Source organism: Elgaria multicarinata, chromosome 17, assembly GCF_023053635.1.
Source record: "Elgaria multicarinata webbii isolate HBS135686 ecotype San Diego chromosome 17, rElgMul1.1.pri, whole genome shotgun sequence".
Taxonomy (NCBI): Eukaryota; Metazoa; Chordata; class Lepidosauria; order Squamata; family Anguidae; genus Elgaria; species Elgaria multicarinata.
In genome coordinates, this window is record NC_086187.1 from 4134382 (window position 1) to 4157226 (window position 22845).

The 22845-nt window shown below is 45.4% G+C and overlaps 1 protein-coding gene across 3 annotated transcripts in view; it reads right to left on the bottom strand.

Moving 5' to 3' along the window:
• The window catches only part of E4F1 (E4F transcription factor 1), a 26093-nt gene extending 3710 nt beyond the window's left edge, over window positions 1-22383 (bottom strand). The window contains exons 1-13 of one of the 3 annotated variants that reach the window (XM_063143157.1): window positions 22189-22372; window positions 20569-20696; window positions 20048-20144; window positions 18257-18462; window positions 17952-18072; window positions 17282-17434; window positions 16003-16196; window positions 15083-15322; window positions 14819-14924; window positions 13978-14195; window positions 7550-7748; window positions 6069-6229; window positions 5636-5698 (exon numbers count right to left, since the gene is read on the bottom strand). In XM_063143157.1, the coding sequence (XP_062999227.1) occupies window positions 5636-5698; window positions 6069-6229; window positions 7550-7748; window positions 13978-14195; window positions 14819-14924; window positions 15083-15322; window positions 16003-16196; window positions 17282-17434; window positions 17952-18072; window positions 18257-18462; window positions 20048-20144; window positions 20569-20696; window positions 22189-22336 (2034 nt within the window). In that variant the 5' untranslated portion in view covers window positions 22337-22372. Of the gene's footprint in view, window positions 1-5226; window positions 5699-6068; window positions 6230-7549; window positions 7749-13977; window positions 14196-14818; window positions 14925-15082; window positions 15323-16002; window positions 16197-17281; window positions 17435-17951; window positions 18073-18256; window positions 18463-20047; window positions 20145-20568; window positions 20697-22188 lie in introns of those variants that run through there. The other 2 variants (XM_063143158.1, XM_063143159.1) reach the window with 2 other exon arrangements.
• Between the last annotated feature and the right edge of the window lie 462 nt (window positions 22384-22845).

The window sequence follows — 22845 nt, forward strand, 5'->3', positions numbered from 1 at the left end:
TCATTTACCACCACTACCGCCGTATTTTGGGAATATAGCTGTTCTATTACATTTTTAAATTTATTTCCAAATCCCAATTTATCTATAATACTCTTTAGTGCCTGCCAGCTCACACAATCAAAAGCTTTAAAAATATCTAATGCCATAATACCTGCCTTAATATTTGCTTTTTTTATTACATTTATTACATTTAAAACTCTACCCACTAAATTATGCATATGTCTTCCTACCACAAACCCACATTGATCTGCTCCTATATATTCTGCCAAGAATTTATTTAATCGTTTGGCCATAATAGATGTAAAAATTTTAGCATCCTGATTTATTAAAGAAATAGGTCTATAAGAATCGGGATTAGTCAAATCTTTATCTGGTTTTGGGATCAGAATTATCACTGAATGTTCCCATGATTCAGGTATCTTCTCTCCTGATAATATCCTATTATAAAGTTCCATTAATTTTGGAACTAGACAATCTTTGAAGACCTTATAATATTCTGGACCCAAACCATCTGCTCCTGGTGATTTACCCACTTTTAACTTATCAATAACCTCTTCAACTTCTCTTTGAGTTATTACTGACTCCATTAACTCCTTATATTCTGATTTTATTTCCTTCTTTATAAACCTTCCAATATACTCCTCCACCTTTTCTTGTTGAATTTCTTTACCCTTGTACAATTCCTGATAAAATTCCTGAAAAATTTTTATTTTAGCTTTCATTGCATGACAATAATTCCCTCGGCTATCTTTCAACGTTTCTATCCCATTCCTCCCTTTTTCTTTTTGTGTGAGCTTGGCAAGCAACCTCGAGTTCTTATCACTATTTTCAAAATATTCCCTTTTCATATACATTAAATTCTTTTGAATCTCTTCTATATTTAAATTTTCTAATTGTTTCTTCTTAGCTTGTATTTCCACTAATTTATATTTATCTTTACTTCGCCAATATCTTTCCTCCAAGTTTTTAATTTCTATCTCTAACTTTTCCTGTTCTGCACGTTGTTGTCTTTTTAAACTACATGTTTCTCTAATACAGATTCCTCTTGCTACAGCCTTCATGGTGTCCCAAATGACTGACCCAGCTGTTCCTCCTTTTTCATTAATTTCCCATGACTCCGACAGTTCCTTCCGAATTTTATCTACTATTTTATTGTATTTCAATATCTTTGTGTTCAACTTCCATCTATATGCCTCTTTATAATCTTTCTTAACTGTAAATTCTAAACTTAACAAGGCATGATCAGTTACTTTTATTACCCCCATTTCCATTTTACAAATCCTCGTTGCAAAGTCTTTTGAAACAAATATATGATCTATCCTGGAGTATGTATGATGAACTGGGGAAAAATATGAGAATCCAGGCCTATTCCCGTTAAGTAAGCGCCACGAATCTAAATAATCATTTTCTTTTATTAATTTATTCAATATAGTCATATTGTTTCTCTTTTCAACATTAGTGGGATTTGACCTGTCTCTTTTATTATCCATAACCATATTAAAATCCCCCGCTAATATAACATACCCCTCCTTAAATTCTTCTATTTCTTTAAACAACTTTATAAAAAACTCTCTATGCCTCTCATTTGGGGCATAAACATTAATCAAAGTATAGACCTTTCCCTCAATTTTACCTTTTAACATAAGATATCTACCCTTATCATCCTTTTTTACCTCTTCTAATGTAAACCCACTTTTTTTTGAAATCAAAGTGGCCACTCCATTTTTTTTTGATGTCCCTAATGACTTTTCATAATAGGCTAGCCACTTTAATTTTATCATATTCGAATTCTCGGAGCCTTGGTGTGTCTCTTGGATCATTATAATATCTGATCCCTCTTTATTAAGCATTTGTTCTATTCTCTTCCTTTTCACGACTGCCCCTAAACCTTTAACATTGAGTGTTGATACCTTTATCTTTTTATCCATAATCACCCTTTTGAAATCTCTTCCGATCCCTTGTGCTCAGCAGTTCAAACTTGCTTACATAAAAACACAAACTCCATACATAAAACCCCCACCCTCCTACCCCAATCCCTCCTCCCCTACCTTCCCCCCCCCCCCACCCCCCCACTCTAATCCCCCCCCATATCCCCGTGAGTCTAGTACTCCAGCCATCTACTTTAAAGGGGGAGGGGGGAGGCAGTGCTGTGCCTGGCCGGCAGGTTTCTATATTAGCATTTTTATTTGCAATTATCTCCAAACATAATTAACAATTCTCTTACTCTCCAGATGTCCCAGCCTCATTCCCTCCCCCACCCACTCCAGCCCCATCTGCTTCCCCATCCAGACCCAGCCTCTTCAGCAAATCTTTACCTTGATCCAATGAGGTTACTCTGTGTTCCCTCCTCCCATATGTAAATCTTAAAAAAAACCGGGTAACCCCATGCATAAGGAATTTCATTCTTCATTAATGTTTCCATTATTAGTTTAAGACTACTTCTCCAATTTAATGTACGTTGAGAAAGATCATTGTAAATTTACACTGGTTTGCCTTTATATTATATCTGATTCTTAAATCTCAATTCTTTCATAATTTGCTCTTTTTTATAATAATTACCAAATTTCACCAAAATGTCTCTTGCCCCTTTGTGGTTTTGCCCCCCCACACGATGGACTCGATCCGGATCCAATCCGTCTATTGATATATCGGCATCAGCTCCTTGAACCAGTTCACGATGATTTCTCTAAGATCTTCTCCCTGCGACTCCTTTAGCTGCTTTATTCAAAAAGTAGATCTACTAGATTAATCTTCCGAGGCAATCGATCACAGTACCCATTCTTTAAATTGTATATTAGTTGATTTCTCAAAAGCCTCTTATTCCTTCTGGTCCAAGTCCGCTTTAGCCTCTATCTTTTTGATCTTATCCGAATTTTCCACCTTTTTTATCCGCTAAATACACAATTAATGTCTAAATTCACTCATATGCTGATCCATTTTTTTAAAATATAACAATGTTATTTTCAGCTATAATGGGCCTGATCTCCATCAACGAGGGAGGGTTACTACCACTTTCTCCTCCTTCAGTCATATTTTTTCTTTATTTGGTATTGTATCCAAAGGGACTGGGTCTTTATCTTCCTCCTCTTGCTCAACTCCAGGGGCTGTCCTTTCCAGGAGGGAGAGGCATGCCAAATTATGATTTGAAAGTTCCTTTTTTTTTAATAATTTGAAGGTTTCTTATTTTTTTTTTCTTCTTTTTTTCTTTTTTCTTTTTTTTTTTTCTTTTTCTTTTTTTGTATATTAAGCTTTGCCCAACTTTTGATCTTTCTTTTAATGTTAGGCATGGGACTCTTCTGGGTAGGGCATAAATCTTAGAGTGTAACTCGCTTCCTTAGCAACTTATGCTGGCTTCTCTGTTATATATCAAACACTTTTTCTTTCTTCATTCACATTCACTCTTGAACTTTCTTTATTATCAGTATTGATTAGTATACACCAACTATCAGCACACCACTCTCTACACTGAACGTCAAATTCTCCAGAACCCAAGTACTCTACACACCAAGAGTTAACACACAGAGAGCTCCCAATCTCCCCAGTCCTTCCCTTATATATCACTCCTCCTGCTCCCAAGACATTCTAACTCCGCCCACTCAGATCAACATTCTAAACACACCAGACTTACAAATGCTAGACATGCATTAGGGAACTGGCTTGTGGGGTGTAACACCACATAAACCTTTGTGGACTATAGCCTGCTTCACCAGATGCATCAGCTGGCAGCTTGTACAGAGGGAAGAAGTTGTAAACAATGGAGCCAAAAAGCCACGATATGCAAAGTGTAAGTGGGCACAGAGCTGACATTCAAAACAACAGCATTCAGAAACCAGTAGGGAAATGTTTCAGTCTCCCAGGAGGCATTGCTGCTGACCTGAAATGCTCCATCTTTCAACCAAAATAACTTCAGATTCCAGTGTCAAACTGTTAAAAATAGAACTTGTCAGCAAATCTGAGCTTATTCATTTTGTTCTCAATTAAGACCTAAGACCCCACCTAGCAAAGCTAGGAAAATCAGGCTAGCACCAGTTGTTGTGAATGCCCATGGAGCTTGTATAAACTTTACAGAGAAGCGTCACAGACCTTTTGCAGGCTGTGGCTTTTGGGCCTCCACTGCTGTCAGGTTTTTTCCTCCTCTGTAATATGAGGTACCCAAACGCGGTCAACAGTTCATTTGGCTGAATGAGCAGGCTCTAATCTACAAAGCCAGTGGTGCTGGGCAACTGGAGCAGGGTGCTGTAGGGACATGCTGTCAGAGCCCTGCTTAATCAACAGGGAAGCAGTGCATTGCTTTGGTCTTCTGCACTCGAGTTCTTGTCCAGTGGGAGTGAGCCCTGACAAGCTGGTGAAGCTTGGGCTGGGATGGGGGCAGGTGGGGTTCAGCAAGCAATTAGCATGTAGGTGCCTGCAAGTCCTACATGGTCAAGTCAAAGGCTGAAAAGCCATCCTCCCCTCCAGCTAACTTCGGGAAAAGAGAAGCAAAACAAGAACATGGCTTTAATGCTTTAAAACATTAAACCTGTGTGATCCTCTTGGTCAAAAGGCAGAGCCAAGAACTGGGAAGAAGCACCTCTCCGGAAGCAATTGGGAAAGTGTATGTTCTCTGCCATGAAGCTGGGGGAGCAACCACAGAGCACCTGCTTTGGGTGCAGCTCCCCCACTTCAATCCCTGCCACCTCCAGTTAAAAGGAGCAGGGAGGATGTGACGGAAGACTTTTTCCTGGCCAGCCTACTGCCGGTCAAAGCACACTGGGAGGAGAACAGAGCTTTCCATCAGGTGGGGCTGGGCTCTTTATGAGCCTCATCACTAACCCCCAACATTTCTGAATTCACGTTCCCTGATGGGGGAACCAAATGTGCACACAATGGCTCTCTTCTGCTATGCAGAGCTTCCACCTCCCCAATGGGACAATCTTGGGATTCAGTCACCTACCACAGCTACAGCTGGACTTGTGGAGTCTCAACATCTGCCCCAGGCTGACCACTCTCCCCACAAAACCCCTCAGAAGAGTAACTAAAACGCAGTTAAGAAAGAAGTTGAGACCAGAAATACTTTTGGCAGAGCTCTGGCAACTATTTGCTTTCCAGAGCTAGGCACGGCAGACTGGGGCAGGGTCTGTTCCACTTCAGCGTTCCTTCTGAACTGAGAAGGAGAAATAACCCAGCCTGGGATAGCCTCCTCCACTGAAGGGAAAGGGCCCAGGTTCAGTCCTTGGCATCCCTGGTTAAAAGGATCAGAAAGGCAAAAAATGTTTTCCCCAGCATCTGCTAGGACCCTGGAGAACCACTGCCAGAGTAGACAATCTGACCTCGTATAAGGCAAGTTCTCTGTCTGCTTCCCTTCCAGAGAGGAGAACAGCCCCAAAACATTTCAATCCCGAGATTCAATAGTTATTTCCCAATGTATTTTCATCCATCATTTGGTTCCATCTCATGATCTTTCCCAGAAGATTCAAATAGCAAGACTAGCTTGCATGTGAAATACTTGTACAGCCAGCATTTCCCCCCTCCCAATAGCAATGTCTAATTGACTCTTTGGTAGTTTGATCTATGAATTCACCTCTTATGAATTCACCTCTTCCAGCACTGTAGTAACAAAACAAAACATACGGAACGACCTCAATGAGTAACCTACCTCGTGCCTTGTTCCTTCTATTATTCCAGCAGCTTCACTAGTTTCCATGTCTTCAGTAGCTGTCTTTAAGAGAAAAGACAGATTGCAAAAGTTAGCTTGCAGGCAATGATCTCAGGCATGCTATTATGTGCCAGAGGCTTCCCTCCTGTCAACAGGCACAGTTCACCACATACCACTGCTACACAGCTTCTACTGTGAGGATAGTGGAGAGGAGGAGGAGGAGGATTAGGGACGCTGCCTTGGGTTCCTTGGAGGAAAAAAGGCGGGATATAAATACAAGAATAAACAAACTATAACCCAGGTCCCAGACGCTTCCTTCACAGTCCTTGGCAACTCCTCCCATCCCACACCCTGTACACAAACCTGCAATGTAGAAACGCGAATTCCCTACAAATGAAAAGGCTCTTCCCCCTCTTCAGTGATGCTCGGTTACCTCAATGATGTACTCTTGTGTATCTGCCACAACCGAGGAGAATTCCACCAGGACTGTAGGAGGATCTTCAGAAATGACTGTTGCAGCCAAGTTGTCAGCTGACTGGCTTTCCTCTGACACTGCTGCTTCTTCAGCTTCTTTCAAGGCAAGCAGGCAGCCACCTGGGCGACGGTGGAAGAGAAGATCGCTCATGAAATTAGCAGGTTGTCACAGGTTACAAATTAACTTGGTTACAAGTTCAACACTGTAGTGCATTTGATACTGGAGGAGTTATTCCAGTGGAATTTTAAGATGTTTTTAGAATGTTTTAGGATGTTTTTAACCATGTATATTATGTTTTAATTCAGTTTTGTGTATTTTATCACTTATCGTTGTTCCCTGCCTCGATCAAAATGGAGAGGCGGGGAAGAAATAAATTTATTATTATTAAGTCAGGTGTTGAACTGACACAGGGTCCTATATGCTATTTATTTAATGTATACAGGATTGTTTAGTATAGAATAAAGAGCAGTTCATCTGTTTCTCAGAGTAACCCCCCAGATATAGTGGGCAGCTTCTGTAGGCTTCTCATAGGGAGAAAGTGGTACCAAGCAGGCATGAACCCACATGTTAACAATTGCTAGCTGTCTGACACTGAAAAAGGTCTACTCCATCTCTCTGAGGGGATAGAGAGGGTTTCTTCTCCCCGTGTTAGAATGTTGGCAACTCTTAGTCTTAAAGAAAGGTAATTCGTTTACCTTTCTGTGATGCTTTAGGCAGGTTCTAACATATCGGAGAAGAGTATAAAAGATTTGGCTGAGGCCTAACCGTTTGGTCTTGCTCCATGGGGGTATGTGCACAACCAGCCTGGAGAACTTTTGGTCCTAGGAAAGATGTCTCGTACGCTGCTTCGTTGGGCCCCCCTGTAGCTTCACCAGCTGAAGAGATTTGTGAGCTTTCTTTCCTTTTTATTCTGCATCCATTTTCTATCAATAAACTGTCATTCCATTTAGCAAGGGAACTTGCTGCATCGTGGTAATCCAAAGAATCTATTTTAACTGGGTCCTGCATTGATCAGGACTCCGAGTTAATACAAACACTGACACATGGAAGTATTTTTTCAAAATATTATCTATGCCTTAAAAAGTTACATATCAAAGTATGTCACACATTCTTGCTACCACAACATGAAAATTAAGCATATATCCTTATTTTGGAGTATTTGTTCTGTTTTAGCTAGCCATGGAGAGGGGCAGTGAGTTACATAACGCAGTAAAACTAGAAACTCCATGTATTCTGCCACCAAACCTACCAGAACATCTGGAAATTTCACCTGGTGCTGCCCACAGACACAACCTCTTGGATGAGAAACTTTGTACCACCCTGGAGGTGCAGGGGAAGGACATGAACGGATGGACCCACACCCACACCCACACCCACTGGTCTTTCTTATTTGGGCCTAAAGCTGTTTCTAGAGCAAAGGAACAGCACTGCTCACTCACCTTTGGTCCTCAGGTGCCTGTTGAGGGTGCCATGCTCTGCAAAACCACGCCCGCATTTGTAGCATTTGAATGGTTTCTCGCCTGTGTGGTGACGGATGTGACGCACCAGAGAACCCTTTTCCCGAAAGCCCTGGTTACAGAATTGGCAGACATAAGGCTTCTCATCCAGGTGGGTTCGGAAATGGACCTGCTGGGCATTCTGTTGGAGAGAAGAGAACAATAGAACCAGATAAACAAACAGAACAGGAGGGGCTGCAGCTCAGTGCTTTGCATGCAGAAGGTTCCAAGTTCAAGTTCTCGGATCTCCAGGTAGAGGTGAAAAAACTCCTGCCTGAAAGCCTCACTTGATAATGGAGTCTCATTTGTGTTTGGTTGAATCTACAAAATCGTTCTCCAGTTATGCACCAGTTGTATCCCAGTCTGTTTCACTGCCCTAACTCTCCAGTAAGCCAGGGGGTTGAACAACTCTACAGCACAGGACACTTAGAAGTGATCAAATCTACAGCTAGAAATGCAGGTTGCTTACCTGTAACTGTAGTTCTTCGAGTGGTCATCTATGCATTCACACATATGTGGGCTTTGCGCCTGCGCAGAGACCAGACCGGAACCTTCTATAGCTGAGTGGAACGTTTTTGGCGGGAACCCCTCCCCCACGCTACTGCGCATGTCCATGGGGTTCCCGCCCTTCCCTCAGTTTACAGGAGTCCGACATTGTGCCCCCATAAACCTGAGTGTAATTTCAATAAAGTACATTCCACATATAACTGTGTCATTTGTAAGTCTCACACCACCAAGTGGGGATGGTGGGTGGGTTGTGTGAATGCATAGATGACCACTCGAAGAACTACAGTTACAGGTAAGCAACCTGCATTTCTTCTTCGTGGTCTCTATGCATCACACATATGGGTGAGTAGCAAGCTGACATACCTTTGGAGGTGGGTTGGTGCATCATCTGAAGATCTCTGAAAGCACTGTCCTCCCAAACGAGCAGTCCTGCCTCGCACGGGTGTCCAAACTGTAGTGCTTGACAAACGTGGATGGAGTGGACCACGTTGCGGCTCTACAGACTTCAGTCAGTGGAACACCTCTGGTGAAGGCCACCGAAGTTGAAACAGCTCTGGTGGAATGAGCTGTCACAGGTTTCACTAACTCTATTTTAGAAATAGAGTAGGCCAATTCAATTGCCTCCACTATCCAACGTGACAGTCGTTGGCAGGAGACAGAGAGTCCCTTAGAAGGCTCCCCATAACAAATAAACAATTGTTTTGTCTTTCTAAAATTGTCCGTTCTGTCTTTGTAAAAAGCAAGAGCCCTTCTTACATCGAGAGTATGCAAGGAAGACTCAAGAGGTGTAGATGGATTAGGAAAGAAGGCAGGCAAAGTAATATGCTGGGACAGATGAAACGATGACACTACCTTAGGCAGGAAGGCTGGGTCTGTGCGTAGCACAACTTTATCCTTATGAAAGATAGTGTAAGGGACATCTATCCTAAGAGCTTTAAGCTCACTTGCACGTCTTGCCAATGTAATGGCTACTAAAAAGACAGTCTTTAAAGTTAGAAGCCTGAGGTCTGTCGAAGCCATGGGCTCGAAGGGCTTGCGTGTCAGTGCTTGCAGCACAACTGATAGGCTCCATGGCGGCACGATACTTTTCACAGTTGGTATCGTGTTCTTCAGACCTTTCAAAAATTTCTTGGTTGTTGGATGGGTAAAAGGTGTAAAACCATCTATGCCCCGATGAAAAGATGTAATCGCAGCTAGGTGAACCCTGATGGATGTAAGCTTAAGTCCTTGCTGGAAAAGTGTCAATAAATAATTGAGGATCAAGGATAAGTGGCAAGATTCTGGTGTTTGGTCCTTTTCCAATGCGAAGTTCTGGAATCTTTGCCACTTTGCTGCATAAGATTTCCTTGTTGAAGGCTTTAGAGCTGCCAATATAATGTGGTCCACAGTCAAAACTCTGGCTCTAGAGGAGGAGTGGTTGCTATCCTCCATGCAGTCATCTTGAGGGTCGACAGATCTGCGCATCGAACCCTGCCTTGGTGTCGAGACAGTAGCTTCGGTAACGACGGGAGCCTGATGTAATCCCCTCTCGATAGCCGAAGGGCGTGAGAGAACCACGTCTGTCGAGGCCACCACGGAGTGATGAGGATGCAATTGGAGTTGTCTATCTGGATCTTGGCTATCACCCTTGTCAATAGTGGGAAGGGAGGAAACATGTACAGGAGATTTCCTCTCCAAGTCCTGGTGAAGGCGTCTCCTAAAGATTGCTCTCCTCTTCCTGCCCTGCTGCAATACTTGGCACAAATTGCGTTGTCTTCGGTAGCGAAGACATCGACAACAGGACGGCCCCAGTACTGAAAAAGGCTTTCCCGCACTTCGACATCGAGCTGCCCCTCGTGGTCGACATGGAAGGACCTGCTGAGAGAGTCCGCAACGACGTTTTCCTTGCCGGCTACATGGATCGCAGTCAGGTAAGTCCTTCTCTTTATGCACCAGTTCCATATTCTGAGTGCAGAACGATTCAGGGGGTGTGATCTTGTTCCACCCTGTCTGTTGATGTATGCCACCACGGTAGTATTGTCCGTTGCGATCAAGACATTTCGGCCCTCGATCATCTGTGCAAATGCTTTTACTGCATTTTCTACTGCCAGGAGTTCGAGATGGTTGATGTGATGCTCCCTCTGTGATCGAGGCCAACGACCCTGAGAGGTTAAAGAGCTGCAATGGGCTCCCCATCCTTCTAAGGATGCATCCGTCGTGATCGTTACCGAAGGCGCGTCTTGTTGGAATGGAACGCCTTCGAGAAGAGTCGACATCGAGAACCACCAATTCAGAGATGCCCTCACCTGCCTCGGTATCGAAAGGTAAGTTCGTCGAGCATTGTGCCTGAGATCGAAAGTCCTCAAAAACCAAGCTTGCAATATCCTCATTCTGAGTCTTGCAAATCTGATGACTGCCGTAGTAGCTGCCATCAGACCTAACAGTCTCTGAACTGTCCATGCCGAAACTTTTCGGCGGCTCTCGGTATCGATGGCTAACTGTTGAAGGGTTTTTGCCCTGGTAGAAGGTAAGTATGCCCTCCCGTCTCGAGAGGATAGGGTTACCCCTATGAAGTCCAATCTCTGCTGCGGAGTCAAAATGGACTTTTCGTGGTTGATCCACAGCCCCAACGAGTCCAACAGGTTGAGGGTGGTTAGTATGTCTGACTGAAGCGCCCCGCTGCTGTCCGCTACGAGGAGCCAATCGTCCAGGTATGGATAAACATAAATGCCTTTCTGCCTTAGGTGGGCGCATACCACCGCCATGACCTTCGTGAAGACTCTCGGTGCCGTGGCCAACCCGAACGGAAGAACGGTGAACTGGTACTGGGATGCACCGATCGAAAACCGCAGGTAAGCTTGATGCGACTTCCTGATGGAGATATGGAAGTACGCATCCTTCAGATCCACCACTGCGAACCAAACTCCTTTTTGTAGAAGCTGCAAAATTGAAGTAACCGTTGTCATACGGAACTTCTTCGGGGTGATGAACTTGTTCAGTTGTCTTAAATCCATGATCGGTCGAAGACCTCCATCTTTCTTCGGGACCGTGAAGTAACGGGAGAAAAAACCTTGGTTGATTTCCTCTGTAGGTACGGGAGAAATGGCTCCCTTCGCCAGCAAGGTCTGTACCTCGAGCAGCAGAGGAGGGGATGGAGTCGTTACTTTCACGCCGGAAAAAGGAGGAAGGGCATCGAGCTCGATGGCATAGCCCGAATTGATGATAGTGAGCACCCAGGAGTCCGATGTTATTGACTCCCATTGATGGTAATGGGGTGCTAGGCGGTTCGCAAAAGGGAGTGGATCTGGGGCCGAAGAGTCAAACACGCTGCTTCTTAGAGAAGTCGGGTTGCCTCTTGTCCTGCTGGTATCTGCCCTGGTAAGGCCTCTTCCTCTGCAGCTGTTGTTGTTGCTGTCTCTTTTGGCCTTGGTAATGAGGCCGCTGCTGATATTGTTGTTGCATAAGTGGCCTTGACCATCTTTTAGGTCTGTACTGTGCTGGAGGAGCAGAAAAACCCATCTTTTTCGCAGTCGACCGAGCCTTATAGATGTTATCTAGGGTCTCGTCGGTCTTGCTATTAAACAAGCCTTCGCCATCGAAAGGCATGTTTTCGATCCTAGATTTAGTTTCGGTAGCGAGATTGGCAGATCTCAGCCATGCGTGTCTCCTCAAAGATATGGCCCCCATCATGCTCTTTGAGTGACAATCGACTTGATGTCTTGCAGTCGATAGTTGTTGTCTCGCAATCGCTGATGCCTCCGATTGAAAAACTCTCGCCAAGTCTCTTTTATCCTCTGGGAGGTAGTCACATAGTGACCCCACTTTCTCCCAGAGGAAGAGCTGGTATCGTGCCATCGTTGCTTCGTAAGTTGAGGCCTTGATACCGAGAGATGCCGCGGAGTAGATCTTTCTACCTGCCAAATCCAACTTTCTGCCCTCCTTATCTACGGGAGCAGAATGGGCTCTTTGTGACTGACCCTGAGCTGACTCCACCACGATCGAATTTGGTTTTGGGTGCTTGATTAAAAATCCAGCATCCCGCTCTTGAATCCGATAAAGAGTCTCTAATCTTTTCGAAGTGGGTTGTGTCACAGATGGTGTCTCCCATGAGAGTTGCGCTGCTTGTTTGAGAGCCGGAGGAAACGGGATAGCAATTGTTGAGGTCGTTTTTGTTTGAAACACATCGTAGATGGGATCGATTACCGGTTCGTCTGCTTGCTGAAGGTCCAAACCGAGTGCACGGGCCATTCTTAACATGTGATCTGAGAACCTCACCATATCATCCGATGGCGATGAGGGATCCTCTCCATGTACAGCATCATTTGGTGATGGTACTGATGCTGCTAAAGAATGAACTGAATCGGAGTCAGATGGGTAGTTACCCTCTGGTGACGAAACAGTAACCAGCTGCATCTGATGTTGTGCTGGATCAACTAATACCTGCTGCGTTGGTAGCGTAGCAGCTGCAGTGATTGGTGTCGACGAACGGCTATGGCGTCGAACAGGAGATTGGTGGATAGATGAAGGAGGCAGTGGTAATTGGCAAATTCTGGATGTGGGTGGAGGCTGGGCGAAATATTCCTCTGGTGGATATTGATCATATTATCTCTGAGGCCGGTAGCGATCCCAGTCATAATAACCTTGTCTGGTTTGGGGCTCAGAATATTGAGAGATTCTGTCCCAATCACGCCTCGGTGTTCGTCTAGGCGAAGGTTGTAGTGGAATTATATCTTGAGCTACTTGAGGTCTGACAGGCTCTCTCAATGAGGCTGCCGATGCCGAATCACGTAATTCACCCTCCGATAAACTGGGAGGGTGCGTCGGTACCGTCTTCTTCGGTATCGACTGGGGTCTCGGCGTCGAGACATGCCTCGATACCGAAACAGCCGTTACGGTAGGAGGGGTTGTTTGTCTCCGAGAAGACTCGGATAGTCGAGGAGAACCATGAGAGGTTTTCTCAGTATCCTTTTTCTTCTTTTTCTTTTTCTTCTCCATTTCGGAGGAAGATTTTGGCGTTCTGGCCTTTTTTGAAATTTTCTTGGCTGCAGAACTTGCCAATGACCGGCCAGGCGTCAGGGGTATCTGTGCCCTATCAATTGCTCTGGCTTGCACACTCGTCCCTGTGCCTCGGTCAGAAACGGGCTTATCAGTTGCCGTTTTATCCATTGGAGCCTCCGTAGCTCTGAGGGCTTTCTCCCAAAGTATTGAGCGAAGACGGTCTGCCCTGTTCTTTCTGGTCTGTTTTGTAAAGGACATGCAATGGTGGCACGCCTCTACAATATGACCTTCGCCTAAACAAAGGACACAAAGGGAGTGTCCGTCCGTAGGAGGTAGTTTGGCTCCGCACTTGACACACTTGCGGAACGGGGCCTTTACTGCCATGCGGCAGTCGCGACCGTAGTCGCTAAGATAAACTATCTACAAGAATATAATAATTTTTTTTATATATATATATAGATAAAAAGAGAAAAAGGACGAAAAAGAAGAAAGCTGAAGAAAGCTGAAGAAAAAGGTAAGCTTAGAAAATATTTTAAACAGATTTAAACAGAGAAACGCTAGAGGTTTAGTCTTTCGGTCTAGGCATGATGGCAGACGACGAAGAACTGAGGGAAGGGCGGGAACCCCATGGACATGCGCAGTAGCGTGGGGGAGGGGTTCCCGCCAAAAACGTTCCACTCAGCTATAGAAGGTTCCGGTCTGGTCTCTGCGCAGGCGCAAAGCCCACATATGTGTGATGCATAGAGACCACGAAGAAGAATCTCATCTGCATTCCACAGTGTAACGGGTATCAATAGGGCCAATGTTTCTAAGGCCAATAAAAACCAACACAACCTAATTAGAGCCCAGGAAAAAAAGATAAATCCCAAGAGCCATGGGATTCCTACCTTTGTTTTGTACCTCTTGCCACATTTGGGGCAAGGATACGGCCGCTCATCAGAGTGCACCCTCCTGTGCCCCTTCACATGTGCGATCGTCTTGTACAGCTTGCCACATTCCCCACAACGGAAACGCCGCTCGTTAACATGTACTTCCTGATGCTTTTTCAGCAAGTAGCCTTTGGTGAACTCTTTGCCACACTCCTCACATGTAAAAGGTTTGTAGTCTAGGGAAGAAGTGGGAAAAGGGTATTTCACAAACAAGACCACAGAGAATGGGAAGTCTAGAATTTTTGTCACCTTCAAATGCAATATCAAAAATGGAACTCTTTATATAGCTTCAGATTTTTCTTGAACTGCTCAGAAATTTTCTGCTCAGTAGCAAAAATGATAACTGTCTCCGGGTTGTTATTTATTTAGCTAAAAATCTCAGTTGAACTTCGCACAAAGACTTAACTCATGCGCAAAGGCTAAACATGAATTATCAGCAATATGATTTTCAACAAAATAATTAGCAAGCCTAAGATAGCCACAATACTTGGTACTGAATAGTTCAAAATTGATATTTTGTTTTAAATTGATGTTTTTAATTTCCTTTCCTTTTACTTTTTATTCCTATGCTCACCCCTATTTTAGTTATAGAGCTGTATATAAATATTGCAAATAAATAAAACAAATAATAATAAAATTAAAGGATTGCGTTTCACGGTCTTCCACTTTACCATGCAACCATCTGAATGAACAGATCATTAGGAAACGATCCAGGTGCAGATCTGCTAGCTTTGCAATTGACTAAGGAAGCAACGTGCCTGAAAAACCTAGATGACACACAAGCAGGATGTCACCTTACCTAGATGTCCATTGATGTGGAGGTCAAGGGAACTGTGCTCTCTAAAGATTTCGCTGCAATAGGGGCACACGTGACGCTTGCATTCATCAGTCGCCTCTGCACCTGACTATGAAACAGAGGGGCCCAGCATAAATGCTTTACCTAAACAAAACCCTGAGTCAAGGTATGTTCTGCAGAGGGTAGCAAATGATAGGGCAAAGCGAGTTCAAAGGCACACAGGAGGCCCGGATCAGGTTCCGAAAGCAGCTGCCCTGCGGAACTTACCGTTTCAACTTGCTCTATCTCCACGTACTGCTCCCCACACTGCTCCCCGCACGGTTTCTCAGATGCCTCCAGCTCTTCACTCTTTAACTCCTCTGCAGCAGGATCTGCATCTGCTCCATTTGATTTAGCTTCCTCCTCCATTGAAACCCGTTCTATCACAATCCCAGAATTCCTCATGGCTTCTCTCAGCAAGTTCTCATTGTCATCTCCATCAGGGGACAGCTCCTCGGGGTTTGAAGACTAAAGAAAACAAGAGGCAGATCAATGGTAGTTAAACAGGAAGAAGAGACCGACCGTTTTAGCCCCCAGAATTCCACAGGTTGCCATCATCTCTCCCATAAACTAATGCCTCTGAAATGTATTTATTTATTTATTTTATGACATTTCTATACTGCCCAATAGCCGGAGCTCTCTGGGCGGTTCACAAAAATTAAAACCATTCAAAGTATAAAACAACAGTATAAAATACAATATAAAACGTAGTCTGCCTCCTGAGCCTAGTAGCAGCCATTTCCGTGGCAGGAAAAGCAACAAATTCCCACAGAGAACCAGATGCAAGGCTCTTTAGTTTGGGACATAATCCAATGTCGGAGAAAGAGGATTAGAGCAGGACATATCAGATTTCAAACTAAGGCCGGCCAGCCAGCCAAGGACAGAAAGAAGCTAGTGTAGGCAGAAACTCCCAGAATGTCACCTGTCTCTCTGCAGTTTTTAGTTACTGTCTACCGCTGGGCCTGCTTACTGAAGACTTCTCTCACTCACTCATGCACACCCATACCCCACGCCTGAGACCCACTGCTTTAAACAAAACCCAGCTCCAACGTGATTTTCTCAATACATTTAGTTTAGACTAATCTGCATGCACACTTCAAACCATTCTTATGCCAACCCCACCGCCAGAAAAGAGCCTGTCTATTTACATGAAATGCCAGATGGGTGGCACTAACTTCTTGGTCTAACGATTTTGCCTCCGAGATTGGGAGCTCCTGCATCTGGACATGGACTTCATGGAGGACATTCCCTTTGGCATCTGTCACTAGATGGATCACAGGTGAGGATTCCACAGACTGAGCTGCTAGTGTGGGAACAGCTTCACTGCTGGAGTTGTTGGACCCTTCAAGAAAAGCAGTACAGAGACAAGATCTCAACAAGCAGCCTTCTTTCCAACAATGAAGAACTATTTCATGGCTCAACACTGGCCGCAGGACCCAAAGAAGCATCCCCTGACTCCAACTTGTACTTACACACAACCCTTTAAATTAGGCCACTCTTAGCCATACTGCAGATGCTGGGCTGTAGCTTGCCTAAGGCCTCTTCTCTTGAGTCCATGTCAGAGGCAAGACTTGAGTGAGGGACTTCTCCAACAAGATTTGTCTTAGCTTGTGCTGCACTGCAGCTAATCAACCAAGCTATGAATTGAGAACTGAGGTAAAGCCAAGAACAACTCCTCCTACAAGTGTTCTTCATCCACCATTGTACTTTTTACAACATGTTTGTGTGGTGGTAAGCAGCAATTACTGCAGCCGAAACTCTCCCCACGGCCTGAGTTCGATCTCAGTGGAAGCTGGTTCTCAGGCAGCCGGCTCAGGTCGACTCAGCCTTCCATCCTTTCAAGGTCGGTAAAAGGAGTACCAAGCTAGCTGGGGGAAAAGTAACCGCGACTGGGGAAGGCAATGGCAAACCACCCCGCTACAAAGTCTGCCAAGAAAACGTCAGCGAAAGCAGGCGTCCCTCTAGGAGTCAGCAATGACTCAAGTGCTGGCACGAGAGGTTCCTTTCCTTCCTTGTACCCTGAAGCTGAAGCACACTGTGTTTTACCAACTATCATTTCACGTTCTCCTTTCAAAGCCCTTGCGATGCTGGCTAGGCCAGAAAGCTACACTTTGCCCAAGAGCCAAACAGGGATGTAAACTCACCCTCACGCATCCATACAACCCTCCGTTATTTATTTATTTATTTATATAGCACCATCAATGTACATGGTGCTGTACAGAGTAAAACAATAAAATAGCAAAAACTCCATCACCTACTGCACTATGCTGACCCTCAAAATCCCATCCCCAGTGTTGCTGCCTTGTCCGATACAAACATCAACTGCATCTTGCTTCAGTCTAACAGCAGCCAATTCCACCTGCACCTCTGAATGGCCTGGAAGCCCAGCAAGTAGCAGAAGTGAGCTGGACAGGGATTTTCACTCACCTGTGGCTATATCCTCTTTGCTAACAACTATTTCCTTGTTCATATTGAAGCGGATTTTCTCAGTGCAGGGAGTCAAGGATTTCAAGTGCCGAGTCAAGGCTCCCGATTCGCGGAAACTTTTCCCACATTTCTTGCACTTGTAAGGACGCTCATCTAAACGGATGGAGAAGTCAACCAGAGGTATTACATTGAAGAACAAGGCCCATTGACTCACCTACGAAATCAGCCCTCCCCAGTTTCTCAGCAGAATGACCAGAGATCCGATCCTAGTGGAATATTCTGAGCACAGAACCCAGTTTAATAGTACATTGTACTATTATGTACATATGTACATAATTATGTACATTATGTACTAATATGTACATTGTACATTGATGGTGCTATATAAATAAATAATAATAATAATACATGAGCAGCACAAACGAATGGGGCCACAGCACATGGCTAGAAAAATGCCAAGGCAAGTAGCTAACCCCCCACAGGACCAGTCCTGGAAACTGTTCACTGGTTGAGGTCATCTTAGATCATCTCTGCCCCTTTCAACCGATTTTTTTTTTTAACTAGCACACAGGTTTTCTTCCTTTTAACTCAATTACTGACCACCACATCCCTAGCACTGAGGTGTTTTATATATAACACCATCATCTATTTTATGACAAGCTCTCCTCACCTGTATGACGGCGATGGTGCCGGATTAGTGAACCCTTGGTCCTGAAAGATGTTCCGCACAACTTACACTCATAGTCCTTCCTGCTGCTGTGAGTGATCATGTGAGCTTTGAGAATGCTGGCCTAGAGCAAGAGGAAATAAATATTTGGGAAGCTGCCAGGCCACACCATGGAATTTCAAGTTATAGCAATATTTCTCACTGACACACAGACAAGAGTTGGGGAAATGATATACATGTATCTCTATAATACTCTTATCATTTGTCCAGCACCAACGTACATGCTCTGCTGCAAGTCTCCAACTTACCGTTTTAAACGTCTTCTGGCAAAGTTCGCACACGTATCGACCTTCTTTATTAACCAGCAGTTTAACCTTAATGAGTTCCATAGAAGCCCCTTCCTCCAGGCCTTCGGGAGTGCTCTGCCCCTCTCCAACATCACCATCAAAGTGGCCATTTGGATTTTCAAAGACATGGTCTCCAGCTACAATAACTTCTTTGATGTGCTCACTACCTGCAAAGATGATTCCAAGACAGTTGTGTGCTTTATATGAAACCACTTTGCGTGATCAACCAAAGCCAATCTCTTTGGCTTAGCATGTAGCCAAGTACAATTCTGGACAAGCCTAACTGATGGAACCCCTAGCTAAATACTCATTCTGCCATTACAAGTGACTCGTGCCTAAGCAAGGGCCTCTTTATGACCTTAGTGGGGACAGACCACCATCAACAGGAAAAGATCCCCAAATAAGAATAACACTTTCACAGATGACTCCTGTGGTTTATTTATTATTTTATTTATTACCCTTTTATACTGCCCCCATAGCCAGGGCTCTGTCTGCTATGGCATTATCTTACTTTGGCCACTCAAAACGCCATCTCCAGTAGCTGTGACAGAGTGGCCTTCTACCCACGAGTCTGTCGGTTTCTCTTTAAAGATATTCCACCTCAGCTAGTGGAAAGATCACATCTTCTGACAGCAAACACCATATATTAAGAATCAGGTTTTATTTGATATCAAGTTCTAATATAATAAAAGAATCAACATTTCAATTCACTTTCCTCGCATTTTAATACAACAATATATCCTTATTATCCTTTTATTCATTTATTTATTTTATTACATTTATATACTGCCCCACAACCGAAGCTCTCTGGGCGGTTCGCAACAATTAAAAATAGTAAACGTTAAAAGTATACAAAATTTTTTTAAAAAAACAAACAAACATAAAAACAGTATAAAAACAACACCACTAAGTGTTTTTGCACCACTTAGAAACATTAAATACTTTATTCCCTCATAGGGACAATGCATCCTGCAATTCCATTTTGGTGAGCCTATTCAGCACCTTTTCCTGCTCCAGGATATTGCTTTTAGTGATGAGGGTACCAGAAATTTGCATAAATTATGATACTGACCATTTTAATCCTTGGCCTAATAATCCCAATTAAGCAATTTGCCTTTTGCACTCCAACTGCATGCTGAATTGGTATTTTTATTGAGTCACAACCCAAAGATCTCTTTCCTGAATAGCCATGGCCAGTTCACATCCAAACAGTGTATATGTAAAGCTCGGATATTTATTTGGTCCCAATTTGTGTGAATCACTTAGCGTCTACTTACATTGAACCTCATTTGCCATTTTGTTTCTCATTAACCCAGTTTGGAAAACCTTTTGGAGCTCTCCACAATCTGCTTGGTTTCTACCACCCCTGAATCATGGTGGCCCCATTCAGAAGATATATTAAACCACAGCGGTTAAGCCAGAAAGCCGGGCTGTGTTCAGAAGACATCTTAAACCACAGCTTTAACCATGGTGACTAAGGCAAAAAGCCTTAAAGACTTAAAGCAAATGCTTTCTGGATATCCGAATACATAATGCCCGTGTCACCCTTATCTGTATGTTTACATGTGTATTTAGTATATTTTGAATATCATTGTGATATTGTTGATTTGTACATTTTTAAATATTGTAGTTTTTAATTTTTGTAAACCGCCCAGAGAGCTTCGGCTATTGGGCGGTATAAAAATGCAATAAATGTAATGTAATGTAATGTACTGACACGCGTGAAGAACTCCAAAAGGTTGGTGAACTTACCTACAATTGTAGATGCATTGCTGATTTCTTCTGTTATTGGAGAAGCTTCAACAACTATATGAGCTACAGTTATAGGCTCTTCAACAGATGAAATCACCTGATGCAACAAACTGAATTTTAGTAAGCAATTATTTATTTACAAAGAATTTTATAAAACTAATTGTTGGATCTTTGCAAGAACTAACTTTCCCAAAATTTAAAATGCTTCTCTGCCATCAGGCTCAAAATCTGAACTGTCCCACACACTACCAACCTTTTCACTCTTCTTCTTAAGCCATAATCAATGCCCTTACTATATTCTACTACTTTTCCAGTATTTCTTATGTCTCCCAATGTATTTTCCAACCAACACACCTGAGGCTCCCAACCCCCTTAGCTTATCCAGCTCTTACCCAAACTTATTACGGCAATATCGGTCTGATCTCCCCCCCATTACTACAATCATTCTGCTGGCAACCAGAGCCAGGGCTTGAGGAAAATGCAGCCATTGCTTTTCCCACTTCCTGCCTTAGAAAACTTGCCGGGGTTGTTGGTGCTGCTGTAGCATCGTGTTGTCTCTGGCAAAGTTTTTGTAATTTGTGTTGTACAAATTCTTCCAAGGAAGTGAACTCGGACTGGCAACGGCCACATTTGTGCCTATCATCTTCATCTGGAAGGAAAACAATCACATCTTTAGGAGGTAGAAACAGAGATTTCACAAAAATAGCTTTGGCTACTAGGCGATATATAAATGTAGTAAAAGAAATAGGTAAAACAAAAGTCGATCAGAATAGTTGCGTTCCAGCCACTGTTGGTGATTATGCAATTTGGAGGTAGATATCAACCAGACGTTGATGAAACAGAACACACAGCATCACAAAAACAGTCCGTGTGTGTGTGTGTGTATTAGTGCAGCCTACAACTCCTACCAGGCCCAGCCAATAAGGGCAACGCTCAGGGATGATGGGAGCTGCAGGCCAGGGCATCGGCAGGGCACTAGCTTGGGGGGAGCCTGGATCAGCGCTAAACGAGACTGCAGAGTTCCGCGCGTTTCCTTCCTCCAGCGTGCAGGTCGGCGATGGCTCGCTTGGCCCAGCACTGCATCCGGAGGGAAGCAGGCTGCAGGCCCGGACGGGATGGAGCGGCCGTCCGCCCGAGGAGGCGGGACGGGGGCGGCTGCGCAACTCCCGCGCGTCCTCTGGCCAGCGGCAGCGAGGCCGGGCAGCTCAAGCCGCGGCCCCGAGAGCAGCAGCGGAGGTAGATGCGAGGGAGACTGGAGCAGGCAGGCACCATCGGGGCCTGCTTCAGTTGGAACCCCCCCCCCCCAGGGCTAACTGCCATCTTCACCCTGTGGGGAAGACGATGCAAGGGAGACTGGAGCAGGCAGGCACCATCGGGGCCTGCTTCAGTTGGAACCCCCCCCCCCCCAGGGCTAACTGCCATCTTCACCCTGTGGGGAAGACGATGCAAGGGAGACTGGAGCAGGCAGGCACCATCGGGGCCTGCTTCAGTTGGAACCCCCCCCCCCAGGGCTAACATCTTCACCTTGTGGGGAAGAAGGAGCTGTTGGTTTGCCCCTCCATTGGGAGATGAGAGGACGGAGCAGGGCCTTCCCACCAGCCTAAGCAGTCTCCTTAATTTCTTTTTATTTTCTCCCTCTTCCCTCCCCATCCACTTTTCCTTGTGTGTCACGTCTTTTTTTAGAATGTAAGCCTGAGGGTAGGGACTGTCTTCTTTATTGATACATTGTAAGCCGCTCCGAGAGCCTTTTGGCTGAGGTGCGGGATAAAAATGCTCTAAATAAATAATAAATAATAGCGCCGCTCCCCGCCTCCCCTCCGCCTCCCCTGCGCAGGACGTCGTAATGCGCAGAAGAGAGGGGCGGCGCAGGAACCACCGGCCTACCGTACCATGCCGAATACGAGGGCTCACAAACACCAGGAACTGAAGCGCTGCTGCTCCGCCAAGCCCAAGAGCGGTTGGAGCAGAGGGGGAAGGGGGGGCGCCTCGCCCTCCTCGGCAGCTACCGTAATATACAGAAGAGAGGCCCCATACCTACCTACCCACCCGTCCATCCACCGCTCGCTCGCTCCCCTCCCTCCGCACATCCTTCCCCTCCCCTCCCCCTGCCCGACCTTCCTTCCTGCCAGCCAGGCCAGTACCTTCGTCTTCGAAAGGGGCCGGGAGACTGAGGAAGGCGGCGGGCGAGTGATTCGGAGCGCAGGCCACCTCAACAGCGCACTCCTGTTCCCGTGGCCCAGCTGCCGTAAGCCCCGCCAGCCCTGCGCCCGTTGCCATCGCGGCCTCCATGTCGCAAGGCGCCGCAACCACCAAAATGGCGGCTTTACGGCCGTGTCGTCATAACAACGAGCCCCGCGCAGCCGAGGGGCGTGGCTCGAGCTTACGTCCGGGCTTCGGGCGTGGCTGGCAACCAACCAGCCAAGGGGCGGGCTCGGATTTCTCCCCTCCGCTTACCTGAAGGCGGGCCCACCCGGACATTAACAACCAATGGGCGGCCAAGGCTGAAAGGCTTCGTTTTGTATCAGCCAATGGGAGCGGACCAGAGGAGTCGGAGCGAAGGAATGGCCCGCAACCAATCGGGAACGGGCTCGCCACTCACCTCAACCCATTCAACGCCACGACGGGCGGGGCCCAGGCGCGAGCCTAAACCAGCCTCACAGCACCTCTACTTGAAGGAGCGTACGGGGGAGGGGCCTGCGCCCCGCTCCCGCCCAATGGCCGCGGCCTGAGGGCGGCCCCGCCCAGCCGCTCGGCCAATCGGCGTCGCTGGAGGGCGTGAGGCGGCCGCGTCTCCGCCC